The following is a 14,027-nucleotide window of genomic DNA, read 5'->3' on the forward strand; positions in this document are numbered from 1 at the left end:
CCCATCAATGGAGGAGATGTTGAATCTTCTCAAAGGATGCATTATTGACTTTTTCATTGCTACTATACATAAGAAAAACTATGTTTAAAGCAACAAGTTGATGTTCAACTCCAAAAAGCCTCCTAGGCAAAAGTATGTTTAATCTTGGCTGAATTGTGTTATCTTACAAACTCTAAGAAACAGAAGTTGACTGCCATATACAGTATATGCTTAGAGAAAGTTGCATTCAGTCTCTGTGTCATCTTACTTGTACTTAGCAAGTAATGTTGTCCAGTTATAATACTTCAGATTTAGTAAAGACCAGGTTAGAGAAAATCTTCATTTTTATTCAGCTTTGGACATTTGTCCACTGCTGGGTTTTTTTCCCATTCATATTTGCAAAACTGCTCAAGCTGCGTCATATTGCATGGTGATTGTGAGTGAAAAGCCTTGTCAAGTCCAGCCACAAATTTTCATTTGGGTTGACACTGACTTGGCCAATCCAGGACACCATGATTGTTTTGAAGCCATTCCTGAGTAGCTTTGGCTTCAGGTTTCTTGCAGAATTTACTTATATTTTGCTGCATTCCTTTCATCTTCTGCCCTCACAAGCCTCCCAGAGCCAGCCACAGAGAAACATCCCTATAGTATAATGCTAAAACCACCATGCATCACGCTGAGGATAATGCATTTTTGAAAATGTGCAGGGTTTGACCTGTGTCTAGCATACTTTTATCTGATGGCCAAAAAGCTCCATGCTTGGTCTCGTCAGACCTTGGAAAACCTTCCTACAACCGACATCAAAGTCTCCCATGTATTTTCTTGTAAGCTGTAGCTGAGCTATAATTTTTAACAGTGGCTTTCTCCCATTAAGCTGCGACTGGTAAAGTACCCAGGCAATAGTTGTTGTATGCATAGTGTCTCCGATCTCAGCCACTTCAGGTTGTTAGTCCTCCACAGTTCTTAAAGGTCTCTTGCTAGCCTCCCACACTTGTCATCTTCTTGCATGATCTTCTTGTGAATGGCCTGCACTGGGTAGATTTACAGCTGTGCCACACTCCTTCTATTTCTTAATGATTGATTTAACTGCACCCCTGACTTCTTCTTTTCTGTCCACTGACTTATAAAATCAGTTTGCTGCACCAAGGACTTGTAAGTTGGCATATTGAAGAGGTTGAATACTTGTGCAGTCAGTTCTTTTGTGTTCTATATTTGTAGTTCATTCAGACTACCTTGAGAGATCTGTTTTCACTTTTAGATTCGAATTTCTTTTCTGTTGATCAGTATCAAAACAACCAACCTGCTTTTGATTGGTCTTTGTAGTTTAACATTTTTTTTTTATTTCTATATCCATAGATGATTTTTTGTAATTGGGAAATATTTCACTTTAAGTTCCTTTGGAATTGCTTATAGCCTCTTGCAAACACAAATGCATCAACAGCCTTTCCACTGAATGCTTGTGGTAGCACTCTTGGTTAATGCCAAACTAAACACGTTTCTAGTCTTTATGTAAATCCAGTCCTTTGGGCTACACACCAAATATTTGCTAATCAAACTTTACCTGGTGCCTGTGGTTCAAATTATATTTAGTTTAGTAGATGGAAAAGTTAATTGAGTTTTCACAGAGGACAATTTTTATTTACCTTTTTTTTCCTGCTGCATATATTTCCTCTAAACCAGGGTGTGTAACGTTGGTCTTGGAGGGCCATGGTGGCAGCATGTTTTTGTTCCAACCCACTTAGATAATGAGAAGTCAACTGATAAAATACTTATTGCTTATACTGCAGTTTTCTGGATCATATTAGTTGCCTTGCTTTTTAAGATTGCCCATCCTTAATTGCTTGTTTTAGTTTTAAACAGCTGTTTTTAATTGCTTTTTATTAGCAATAACTTGCAAATGACAATGGAACCAGCAGTACTTCAAATTAATTATTTCTGTGTACACTTGTATGTATTCATCGTGAACTATCTGATTTAATAAAACATTCAGAAGGAAACTGAAAATAAATCGTGAAAGACTGAGCATTACTTGTCAGTTTTAGGCTTTAAATCATTTGGATCATATCCTTGGAAAAGTAAAAGTCTACTATATAAGAATGACCTGACATTGTAGAGTTAAAATACTGACAATCCATGAAATTAAATAGGATTGGTTATTGACAAGAATTGGTTTCCAATTAAGGAATTGGGTTGGAACAAAAACCTGAAGTCCTCCAGGACTGACATTACTCACCTCTGCTGTAAATTATAAAAGATTTGTGTTTTACCACATGTAAAGCCTTTAATTAAGAATTAAACAATTAGGAATGAGCGCACATTCTCCCCAGTTCTTACAAAAAAAAAAAAAAGTCAAGCTTAACCTAACTTAAACATCAGAATATGTAATGTTCAAAACCAGGAGAAACGAGAGAAAATCTATGCAAATTCTGAGTGATCTGCAAAATGTAGTTCAGCTTGGATTGATATGGAGACAGAGATGGACATAGCTGCTGTTGCATTAAGACATTCAGACCTAGGCGGATTGGTGGCTGTCAAGCCAAGGTCCTTTGCTGGAATCTGGAGGGTTGCCGGTTCAAATACCGTCACTGCCAGAAGGGATCCCTTCATCTGAAAATTGCTCCATTGGCACTATACAGTGGCTGACCCTGCACTCTGACCTCCTGAAGGTCATTTGCAAAGAGAACTATATATAAAAAAAATTATTATGACTTTAATGTAACTTGGGTAAGCTCTTAGTCATTATTATTAGAAGCTCTTAACCACACTGACACAATAAGCCTCAGTGCTGCACTAATGGAGGAAGTTCTTTTTCTTAATACAGTACTCTGTTATTCTCCTCTTTTAATATGTCCTTTCTGTTGCACATTATTTTCTGATTTTTGTTAATTTTGCTGTATATTGTGTTACAGTTGTGTGTAGATTGTGTTTTTGTCCTAGTACAGTGACACAACTACATAGTAATGAACTTATTACTTTGCTGTTGTAGCCTATAGGAATAAATTGCTGCATTCTTAAAAAAGGCAGCCTATTGTGTTTATAGACTGTATAATGTACTGATCATATACTTGATGTATTTCTATGTTCATAAGAGCCATACAGTTAATTCATCAAATATATGTTTTGAGAAGTCAAGTAAAATGACACCTTTTATTCTTCTTCTTCTTCTTCTTCTATTGGCTGCTCCCATTAGGGGTTGCCACAGCAGATCATCTTCTTCCATATCTTTCTGTCCTCTGCCTCTTGCTCTGTCACACCCATCACCTGCATGTCCTCTCTCAGCACATCCATAAACCTTCTCTTAGGCCTCCCTCTTTTCCTCTTGCCTGGCAGCTCTATCCTTAGCATCCTTCTTTCAATATACTCAGCATCTCTCCTCTGCACATGTCCAGACCAGTGCAATCTCTCCTCTCTGACTTTGTCTCCCAACTGTCCAACTTGAGCTGACCCTCTAATCTATTCATTTCTAATCCTATCCATCCTTGTCACACCCAGTGCAAATCTTAGCATCTTTAACTCTGCCACCTCCACCTCTGTCTCCTTCTCTCTGGTCAGTGCCACCGTCTCCAACCCATATAACATAGCTGGTCTCACTACTGTCTTGTAGACCTTCCCTTTCACTCTGGCTGATATCTGTCTGTCACAAATCACTCCTGCCACTTTAAACTCATCCACATTCGCCAACTCTACTCCCAGCATCCTTACCATTCCACTGACCTCCCTCTCATTTACACACATGTATTCTATCTTGTTCCTACTGACCTTCATTCCTTTCCTCTCTAGAGCATATCTCCACCTCTCCAGGGTCTCCTCAGCCTGCTCCTAACTATCACTACAGATCATAATGTCATCAGCAAACATCATAGTCCATGGGGACTCTTGTCTAATCTTGTCTGTCAACCTGTCCATCACCATTGTAAATAAGAAAGGGCTCAGAGCTGATCCCTGATGTAATCCCACCTCCATGATGAATGCATCCGTCACTCCTACCACAGACCTCACCACGGTCACATTTCCCTCGTACATATCCTGTACAACTCTTACAAACTTCTCTGCCACTCCCGACTTCCTCATACAATACCACAACTCCTCTCAAGGCACCCTGTCATATGCTTTCCCTGGGTCTACAAAGACACAATGCAACTCCTTCTGGCCTTCTCTTGATGACACCTTTTATTGACTAACTAAAAAAGATTACAATGTGCAAGCTTTCGAGGTGTCATCATCAAAGGTGTCATTTTACTTGACTTCTCACTACATTCATAATGGCTAACACGGTACAACACCCTAGTACTTAAAATGTATGTTCAAACACTTTAAGGTTATTTAAATAAATAACTTTTATTTTGAAAGTCATTTTACTTGTAGATGGTACTTAGAACTTGCTTGTGTAATTGTGAATTTCGTTTTGCTGACAGGTAGCCAAGTACCACATGCAGAGGTGCATTGACTCAGGACTTTGGGTCCCAGATAAAAAACTGGTAGAAGGGATGGACAAAGCGGAAGATGAAGAGCCAGTGTACGAGGAGCCAAAAAAGGACTAAAATAAAATCCTACAATTATCATATACATGTTTTTTGCCAGAAGCATTTTCACTACCATCCACCTTACTCCCTGCGTCACTTCCCTCCCTCACCTTCTCTAAACTCCATTTCATTGGTGTGAAAAGGTTAACTTTAACAGAATAGTTATTGTGTTTTAATCTATACGGAAATTTCCATCTTTACCTGGTTTAAAAATCTGCACATTTTTGACCACAGTATACACTATGAGCCAGTCATCCTTGTGGAACTGTCATTCACTGGCATGTGTATGATGCTTTTTTTTTTTTTTTCTTCAAAAATTAGCCTAAGTTTGTGAAGTAAAATTATCATTTTTATCTGTTCTGTGTCGGCTTCCAGATTTCATTGTTTTCAAAGACAGTGTTTTATGTTTTTATTTATTTTTTCTTTATGGTCAGACTGAATTTCTGCACTTTTCCTCAGGATGTTCTTATAGGATTCAGTGCCCAACAGTATTTTCTTAATCTGTACTTGCACTATGGTGAATACTACTCTCTGGCCTTTTTACTAGGATATATTTGGGAATAGAAAACTGAGAATGGGGGATACTCAGATTTGTTTAGTTGAATTCATAATCAGTTTGTTCTTCCTTAGTTAAAACCTTTCCCACACCCAACCGTTTGATTTAATTGTCCATTAAGTAAATCTGGTAATAATTTTCTAAACGGGCGTACAGGCAACCACAATTAAAGAATGAGGAAGATTCCTGATACCCTGTTTTCTGTTGCTAACATACTAATGATTTGCAGTTTTGATACAGTTTGAGCTTCTTAAGATGCATTTGAAATCGATTTTAATATTATTAGGAAGTTGCAGCTATTGTATGATCTTCACTCTCTTAAGCTGGCATCCTTTGCTCCTAATTATTAGAAATGCAGACTTGATAGATTTTGAAGAATTAGATGGCTGAATGTTTCCAAATTAGTGTTGCAGCCGCTTGATTTTGAATTGACAAAAATCTGAGAGAGGTGTTTTTTTTTTTTTTTCTTGGGCAAACTGTATTCTGTTTTCTAAGGTAACCCTGCTATCTATTTTCAAGCAGAGACCACTTCCCTTTAGCCTATAGAGGAATACTTCAGACTAAATAAATAAATACGCAAATAATTGTGAAATATGACAATAAACAAATAAAAATGCAATATGTGAGTACAGATAATTTTTATGAAACATGGTTTTGTGGATTATTTATTCAGTTGTTTAATTATGTTTCATTTATTTCGGTAACACAACACATAATCTAAAATACGCAATGAAATAAAAACTAATTTTTACCCATCACGATTAATGGGGTGGGCTCTAGTGAGTATTGGTTTTTGATTTATTATGTATGTGTGGTGGATTGGAGTACAAGAAAAGTTGCCCAGATTTACTGAACGAAGCAAAGTACATGAATTCTGGAAGCTCTGAATTCAACATTAGGACTCTACAGCTAAATAATCTGCTGGAAATGTGATACAAGAAGGGCATAGATTAATATCCACTCTACACAGGATTCCCCAATCAAAAACAGAACTCACTAGAAGCCACCCTCACAACTTTGATGGGTGAAATTCATTGTGTATTTCATGATGCATGTGGTGTCACTGAAAAAAATAAATGAAGAAATAAAAATGCGTAGATAAAGACAAAAAAAATCCATGAAACATTTCATGGTCTGCTCATATAGATTATATATTTTTTTGGAAATGAAAGCTCCCAAAATAAATAAATTATTGTAATAAAAACAAACCGCACCCAACCAACAACACGCATAAAAACGTCTAGCGTGGATAGTAGAGAGATTCTGCTGTCAATAACAGGTTTGTAGTGGACAGTAAAATGAGGTTGTATCATTGTGTTATTAATTTACTTTCACATTTCATAACACATTAATTGGTGCATTTGATTATTTTTTGTCTGAAATATTCCTCCATATTAGTTTAGTTTTACAATGTTTGGCTGACATTTTCTTTTTGTCTGACTTGCATGTCCATGATTCAATTAACTGTTTTATAATTACAGGCCATGTCACATTTCTTGACTCTTCCAGTGATTTTCAGTCATAGACTTTATTTGCATAATCTCAGGTAGGTGGGGGCAAGCATGAAGTAGTCCTATCACTGACATACCAAGTGACTCAGTCTGACCGGCCTGATTTTGTTAGGATGAGGTGCAAACAGGTTTGATTTTGTCTTAAGTTATAGGGGTGGGCTCTGTGTATGCAAGAGTTGACAACCAGTGAGTGCTCAGCAAGAAGTACAATGCGTACAAATAATAAACACAGAGGTTTTGGACCTTGCAAACCGAACAGAGACTTGTGTGTCCGATATCTCGTGTTTTACATGCAATGATAATGTGAAAAAGAGGAAAAAAAAATTTGTGGTCTCCCCTAGACTTTGTCATATATTAAGATAAGCAGATGGATATTTGAATAAACTGCAAGACAATTTATATTTTTATATTATGTACACTAAAGAACCAGCAACAACAAATCAAATTAATAATCTATTGAACAATTATTATAAAACTAAAGTTGAATAAATCGGACTCTGCAGCTGCATAAATAAAAGGTAAAGTGTACCACTTCCAGTTAATGGAAATAGCTCAAAGGTTGTAGTTGTACCTAATACTTATATGCAAAATTTGGTTGACTTAAGTGAAAGCGTGCTCAAGTTATCATGTTTACATACACACACAGACATAATTCCAAAAATGGTATTTCTGGACTCGGGAAGGTGTAAAACGTTGAGATTCATCAAAATCTTGACATTTGAATTTTTGGACGATTACAGTACTTTCCCTATACTTCGTATACAGGAAAGTTAAAAAAAAAAAAAAAAAGTCCAAGATTGTGGCTGAACTTGTACCTGTTAACCGTTCTGCACAGAAACTGTCTGTGTTGGCTCTCAGAAAAAGAGAGGAGCACGCAATACTTTGGAAGTGTGAAATCGTGCTAAAAGTTTGTCATGGAGTTGTCTAATTCGACGTTGTGTAATCTGACATGGTCTGACCACGAGAATAGCAATGGCAGACATCCCTTCTGACTAGAATTCGTGTAATTTGACATCACCTTAGACTTTAGTTTTAGCCAAATGATCAAGTGAGATGCTGATTTCCACCGAATAACTGTTAAAAACTAAACTGTAAATATTGGAAACCAAAGGAATTGTTGCGTTGTCATGTGCATTTTACAGCTGTAATGCAAGTGTGTGCTAACCAGAATCCTATACTACAATACTATTCAAATACTGAGCATATGGAAATGTATTCAAGTTGTTTTTACAACAAATGTTAGTTCAACTTTTTATATATTAAAAAGTGCAATTTTTTAATTGTATGAATTATTTGTGGCACAGTGAGGAATACTTATATTTGCTATAATTTGTTTTAGTCTAAAACCAATTGCAGTTACAATTTGAGCAGAATTATTTTTCCTGTTTTCTCCTCTAAGCAGTCACTTGCTTATTTTTTATATCTGTATATAAATTTCATATAACATTCACGTCAGTTAAATCTTGTAGCCTAACTAGCTTTATTATTTTCTCTATGCTTTTGCAATCTTTTTCAAACTCCTTCACGCTAAACCAGATATTCACAGTGGATTCAGAAAGCATTCCGAGCCCATGACTTTCTTTACACTTTGTTTTGTAGATTTAATACATTTCCCATTTTTGCAGTAACCCATAATGATAAAGTGAAAACACATTTTCAGAAGGTTTGGCAAATTTATAATCAAAAACTGAAATCTCTCCACATCCTGCACTCTGACCTCCAAAGGTCATGCGAAAAGACGGTTACTCCTCAGGGATTAATAAAGGATATTTCTAATCAGAAAAAAAAAAAACGTTTAGACCCTTAATTTAGTACTTTGTAGAAGCCTCTTTGACAGTGCTTAGAGCTGTAAGTCTTCTTGGGTAAGTTACAATAAGCTTTGCATGCCTGGATTGGGGCAGTATATCCCATTCTTCCTGACAGATTCTCTCAAGCTCCATTTGATTGGATGGGGAGCGTCTGTAAACTTCCATCTTTAGGTCACTCCACACATTTTCTCTAAAACACAAACGAGACAAGACAAAGAAGTAGCAGCAATATTGATGTGTAGTAAGCAATTTGGAAATACCATACATAGCATCAATGTTCAATCTAGATACATCATCATAGACCGTCATCCCAGTGTGAGGTGGTGTACACTATGGAGCAGGTTTTCTTCAAGGACCTCTCTGTATCTGGCTGCATTCATTCTTCTCTCAGTTCTGACCATCTCCCTGTCCCTCTCTTTGAGAAATACCACAATTCTTCACTGTAGGGATAGTATTGTGTTAGTGAATTAAATGAGTAGATGGATGAGAACTACTTGGCTTTAAACACTGATCGCAACAGTATTTTGTCATAATTTAACTCGGTTGGAATCGCCATTAATTTTTCTGAATCAGCCACAATCTAGGAGTTATCTTTGACTCTAGCATGTCATTTAAAGCGCATATTACAAAGTTGTCTAAATCATGTTTCTTCCATCTTAAAAATGTTGGGAAATTGAGGTGTTTTCTAAATAAGTGGGATTCTGAGAAATTAATTCATGCATTATTTCTAGTAGGATTGACTACTGCAATGCAGTGCTCACTGGATGTTCAAACTGTTCTTTATAGAGCTTCCAGTTAATCCAAAATGCTGCTGCAAGAATTATTACAGGAATAAGGAAATACGAACACATAACTCCAGTTCTAAAATCCTTACACTGGCTCCCAGTTAAGTTTAGGGCAGATTTCAAAACCCTCCTTTTAACATATAAAGCCTTAAATGGCCAAGATCCGGCTTACTTGTCTGAACTTACGATGACTTACAAACCAGTATGCACATTAAGATCTCAAGGTGCCAGCCTGCTTATGATTCCATCCATCCATCCATTTTCCAACCCGCTGAATCCGAACACAGGGTCACGGGGGTCTGCTGGAGCCAATCCCAGCCAACACAAGGCGCAAGGCAGGGAACCAATCCTGAGCAGGGCGCCAACCCACCGCAGGACACACACACAAACACACCAAGCACACACTAGGGCCAATTTAGAATCGCCAATCGACCTAACCTGCATGTCTTTGGACTGTGGGAGGAAACCCACGCAGACAAGGGGAGAACCCGGGAAGCGAACCCGGGTCTCCTTACTGCGAGGCAGCAGCGCCACCACTGCTCCACCATGCCGCCCGCTTATGATTCCAATGATTAATAAAATAACAGTGGGAGGTTGAGTTTTTAGTTATAGGGTCCCTAAACTGTGGAGTGGTCTGCCTGCTAGTATAAGAGATGCCCCTTCCGTTGCAGCTTTCAAATCCCGGCTGAAGACTCACTACTTTAGTTTAGCAACTCTGACTAGAGCTGCTGATTAACTGTACAGACGGCATCTCTGTTGTTAGTTATTAGCACTAAAACATAAGTAATATGATAGTTATAATTTGTTACTAACCCTTACCTATTCTGTGTCTCTTCTGGGTACTCAAATATGGCACTTAGTGCCACTGCCCACTTGACAAATTGTTTTGCCTGCCTCTCTGATGGAGAATCGCAGGAATCATCGGGTAGAGGGGTCCTTTCATCGGATTGGCTGGCCCAGCGCTGTCTCAGCTGTGGAATGGCCAATAGGGGGAGGCAGCTTGATGGCCGAGGTCTCCAGGACTCAAAACAAATCCAGATCATATTAAGTGATATCTTCTGCTCTGTTCTTGTAAGATTCCTATTTCAGTATTATATTGTATTGATGAGTACTTGTGTTCTGTTCTGTGTATTGTATTTATCCCCTTTGTTTGATACCCACTGCACGCCTAACCTACCTGGAAAGGGGTCTCTCTTTGAACTGCCTTTCCCAAGGTTTCTTCCATTTTTGTACCCTACAAGGGTTTTTTTTTTTGGGGGGGGGGAGTATTTTCTTGTTTTCTCAGAGAGTCAAAGCTGGGGGGCTGTAATAAGGCAGGGCCTGTTAAAGCCCATTGCGGCACTTTTTGTGTGATTTTGGGCTATATAAAAATAAACAGTATTGAATTGTATTGTATTAGACAGGTGATGAGCAGTGCAGAATGTGAAGGGGTCTGAGCACTTTCTATATCCACTGTACATCATTGAAGCTCATAGACTTATGGATAAACCACCTTGCTACCATGTACTCAAATAAAATTGCCTTGGGGACATTGCTTTCATGGCCAGGTAGAACCTCTTTCATACGTTTTGCACTTATTAACGTGTAAAGGCTATGATTGATCTCTAAAGGAATGTGCTCCAGTCAAGCTGGTAACAAGTTTTTTTTTTTTTCTTCTTTTTCTTAAGTGCAAACATATTTACAATCCTTAAAAAGTGAGAAGAGTCTCCACACAAAACTAATTATGAAAGTGAGTCCTAAAGATATATAATAAACATCCAATACACCGTTTTCCCCCTATTGCTGGCATATAACCCTGCATTCTTAAAGTGGGCAAGATTGAATCAAAACCACAGCATCTGTAGGCTTTAAAGCTTCTTTCATAGTCCTTTTCTTTCTTGCACTGGCAGTGAAGGGTTAACTTGGGTCTGGGAGAGCTAGTTGAACCAGAATGTTGCCATGTCCTTCTGCAGAGAAGATGATTTATGACACTGTATGCTTTAAATTTAACAAAAGCTCCAACATGCAAAGCTATGTGTTAAAGGACAGCCTCTGGGGAATAAACACTGCAAAAGCAGTTGTGGGTTATTGTTTGTCGCGGAAATTTTGTGGTTATTTGTTCTCTTGTAATACAAATAAATGTTAACCAAATCAGGCCCCAAATTCCAAGCAAAGCGTCGTTTTGTATGTTCAGAAAGTTAAGCCTTTTTCTCAGTGGCTAACCTTAAAATTTGTGGAAAGACTTAGAGCTTTCATGAGGTGTCTCTCTCAGAAGGACATTAAAAGGCCCATCTAGAGGGAAAGTGAGGACGCAGGCCAAGTAGTGAAGTATCCCATACTATAAAGCTGAAGTCCGACTCTGAAAAGATGTAATGCATTCCCCACAAAATTTAAGGACAACAGGTCCTTGGTGAAGGAACACCATCTCTAGCTCAACCTGGTAGAGACCAACCTTCTTGTTATCTCAGCTCATCCGTCAATTTAGCATCACAACTCTGTTTTGCTTGGCAAATTATTTACTAACACCTGCAAAGTTGGTGCGCAACCTTGGGGTGGTAATAGATGACCAGCTGTCCTTCACTGACCATATTACCACAGTCTCTCGGTCTTGCAGATTCACTCCATACAACATCCATAAGATCAGACCATATTTGATGGGAGTATGCAGCGCAGCTCCTGGTCCAGACTTTAGACTGCTGCACCACTCTGTTGGCAGGAGTACCAGCAAGTGCTACCAAGCTACTGCAGATGATTCAAAATGCGGCAGTGCGTCTGGTGATCAATCAGTCAAGGCAAGCATATGCCACTCCTCTTTTCAGACCACTGTATTGGCTATACAGTATATTAGCATATATGCAGTTCAAATTTTTGATGCTTGCCTACAGTGTGGTCAATGGGTCAAAACCTATTATACACACACACACATATATATAATATATATACAGTATATATATATATATATAATATATATATAACTGCTCAAAAAAATTAAAGGAACGCTTTGAAAACACATCAGATCTCAATGGGAAAAAAATCCTGCTGGATATCTCTACTGATATGGACTGGGTAATGTGTTAGGGTCAAAAGGATGCCATATCGTTTGGTGGAAATAAAAAAGATCAATCTACAGAGGGCTGAATGCAAAGATACCCTGAAATTCAAAGTGCAAAAATGATGCAGCAGGTTGGTCCATTTTGCCGAAATTTCATTGCAGCAACTCCAAATGGTACTCTGTAGTTGGTATGTTGGGCATGCTCCTAATGAGACGACGGATGGTGCCCTAGGGGATCTCCTCTCAGATCTGGACAGTCGAGTGGACCGAAAGATAATGTCCCAGAGGTATTCTATTGGATTTAGGTCAGGCAAGCAGAGTGTGGGGGCCAGTCAAGGGTATCAATTCCTTCATCCTCCAGGAACTGGCTGCATACTCTTGCCACATGAGGCCGGGCATTGTCGTGCACCAGGAGGAGCCAAGGACCCATTACACCAGCATAGGGCCTGAGGATTTCATCCTGATACCTAATGGCAGTCAAGGTGTTGTTGTCTAGCCTGTACAAGTCTGTGCATCCCTCCATGGATATTCCTCCCCAGACCATCACTGACCCACCAACAAACCGGCTATGCTGAACGATGTTACAGGCAGCATAACATTCTCCACGGCTTCTCCAGACCCTTTCATGTCTGTCACATGTGCTCAGGGTGAACCCGTTCTCATCTGTGAAAAGCACAGGGCACCAGTGGTGGACCTGCCAATTCTGGTATTCTATGGCAAATACCAATCGAGTTTCACGATGCCAGGCAGTGAGCACAGGGCCCACTAGAGGACATCAGGCCATCCTCATGAAGTCTGTTTTCGATTGGTCTGAGACATTCACAGCAGTGGCCTGCCTGCTGGAGGTTATTTTGTAGGCTCTGTCAGTGCTCATTCTGTTCCTCCTTACCCAAAGCAGCAGATACCGGCCAGTCCTGCTGATGGGTTAAGGACCTTCTACGAGGGGCCCTGTCTATCTCCAAGAGTAACTGCCTGTCTCCTGGAATCTCCTCCATGCCCTTGAGGCTGTGCTGGGAGACACAGCAAACCTTCTGGCAATGGCATGTATTTATGTGCCTGCCATCCTGGAGAAGTTGGACTATCTGTGTAACCTCTGTAGTGTCCAGGTATGGCCTCATGCTACCAGTAGTGACACCTGACCGTAGCCAAATGGAAAACAAGTGAAAAAAAGAGATGAGGAGGGAAAAATGTCAGTGGCCTCCACCTGCTAAACCATTCCTGTTTTGGGGGTCGTCTCATTGCTGCCCCTCTAGTGCACCAAGGCAGCTGAAACTGATTAACAACCCCCTCTGCTACTTATCTGACCAGATTAATAGCCCAGACGTTTCATTAACTTGATGCTATACTCTCATTAAAAAGTGGTCCTTTATTTTTTTTGAGCATTATATTATATATAATACACACACACAGAGTACTGTGCAAAAGTTTTAGGCAAGTGTGAAAAAATGCTGTAAACAAAGAATGCTTTCAAAAATGGAAGTGTTAATCATTTATTTTCATCAATCAACAAAATGCAGTGAATGAACAAAAGAGAAATCTAAATTAAATCAATATTTGGTGTGACCACCCTTTGCCTTCAAAACAGCATCAATTCTTCTAGGCACACTTGCACACAGTTTTTGAAGGAACTCGGCTGGTAGGTTGTTCTAAACATCTTGGAGAACTAACCACAGATGTTCTATGGACGTAGGCTTCCTCACCTCCTTCTGTCTCTTCATGTAATCCCAGACACACTCGATGATGTTTAGATCAGGGCTCTGTGGGGGCCATACCATCACTTCCAGGACTTCTTGTTCTTCTTTACGCTGAAGATAGTTCTTAATGACTTTGGCTG

The 14,027-nt window shown here is 39.1% G+C and overlaps 1 protein-coding gene across 1 annotated transcript in view; it reads left to right on the plus strand.

The window, feature by feature from the left end:
- cdc37 (cell division cycle 37 homolog (S. cerevisiae)) overlaps window positions 1–4,855 on the plus strand; it is a 31,026-nt gene extending 26,171 nt beyond the window's left edge. The window contains exon 8 of the mRNA XM_028823028.2: window positions 4,395–4,855. Within this exon, the coding sequence (XP_028678861.2) occupies window positions 4,395–4,520 (126 nt within the window). The 3' untranslated portion in view covers window positions 4,521–4,855. The remainder of the gene's footprint in view (window positions 1–4,394) is intronic.
- Window positions 4,856–14,027: the final 9,172 nt, after the last annotated feature.

This window comes from Erpetoichthys calabaricus, chromosome 17, assembly GCF_900747795.2.
Source record: "Erpetoichthys calabaricus chromosome 17, fErpCal1.3, whole genome shotgun sequence".
NCBI lineage: Eukaryota > Metazoa > Chordata > Cladistia > Polypteriformes > Polypteridae > Erpetoichthys > Erpetoichthys calabaricus.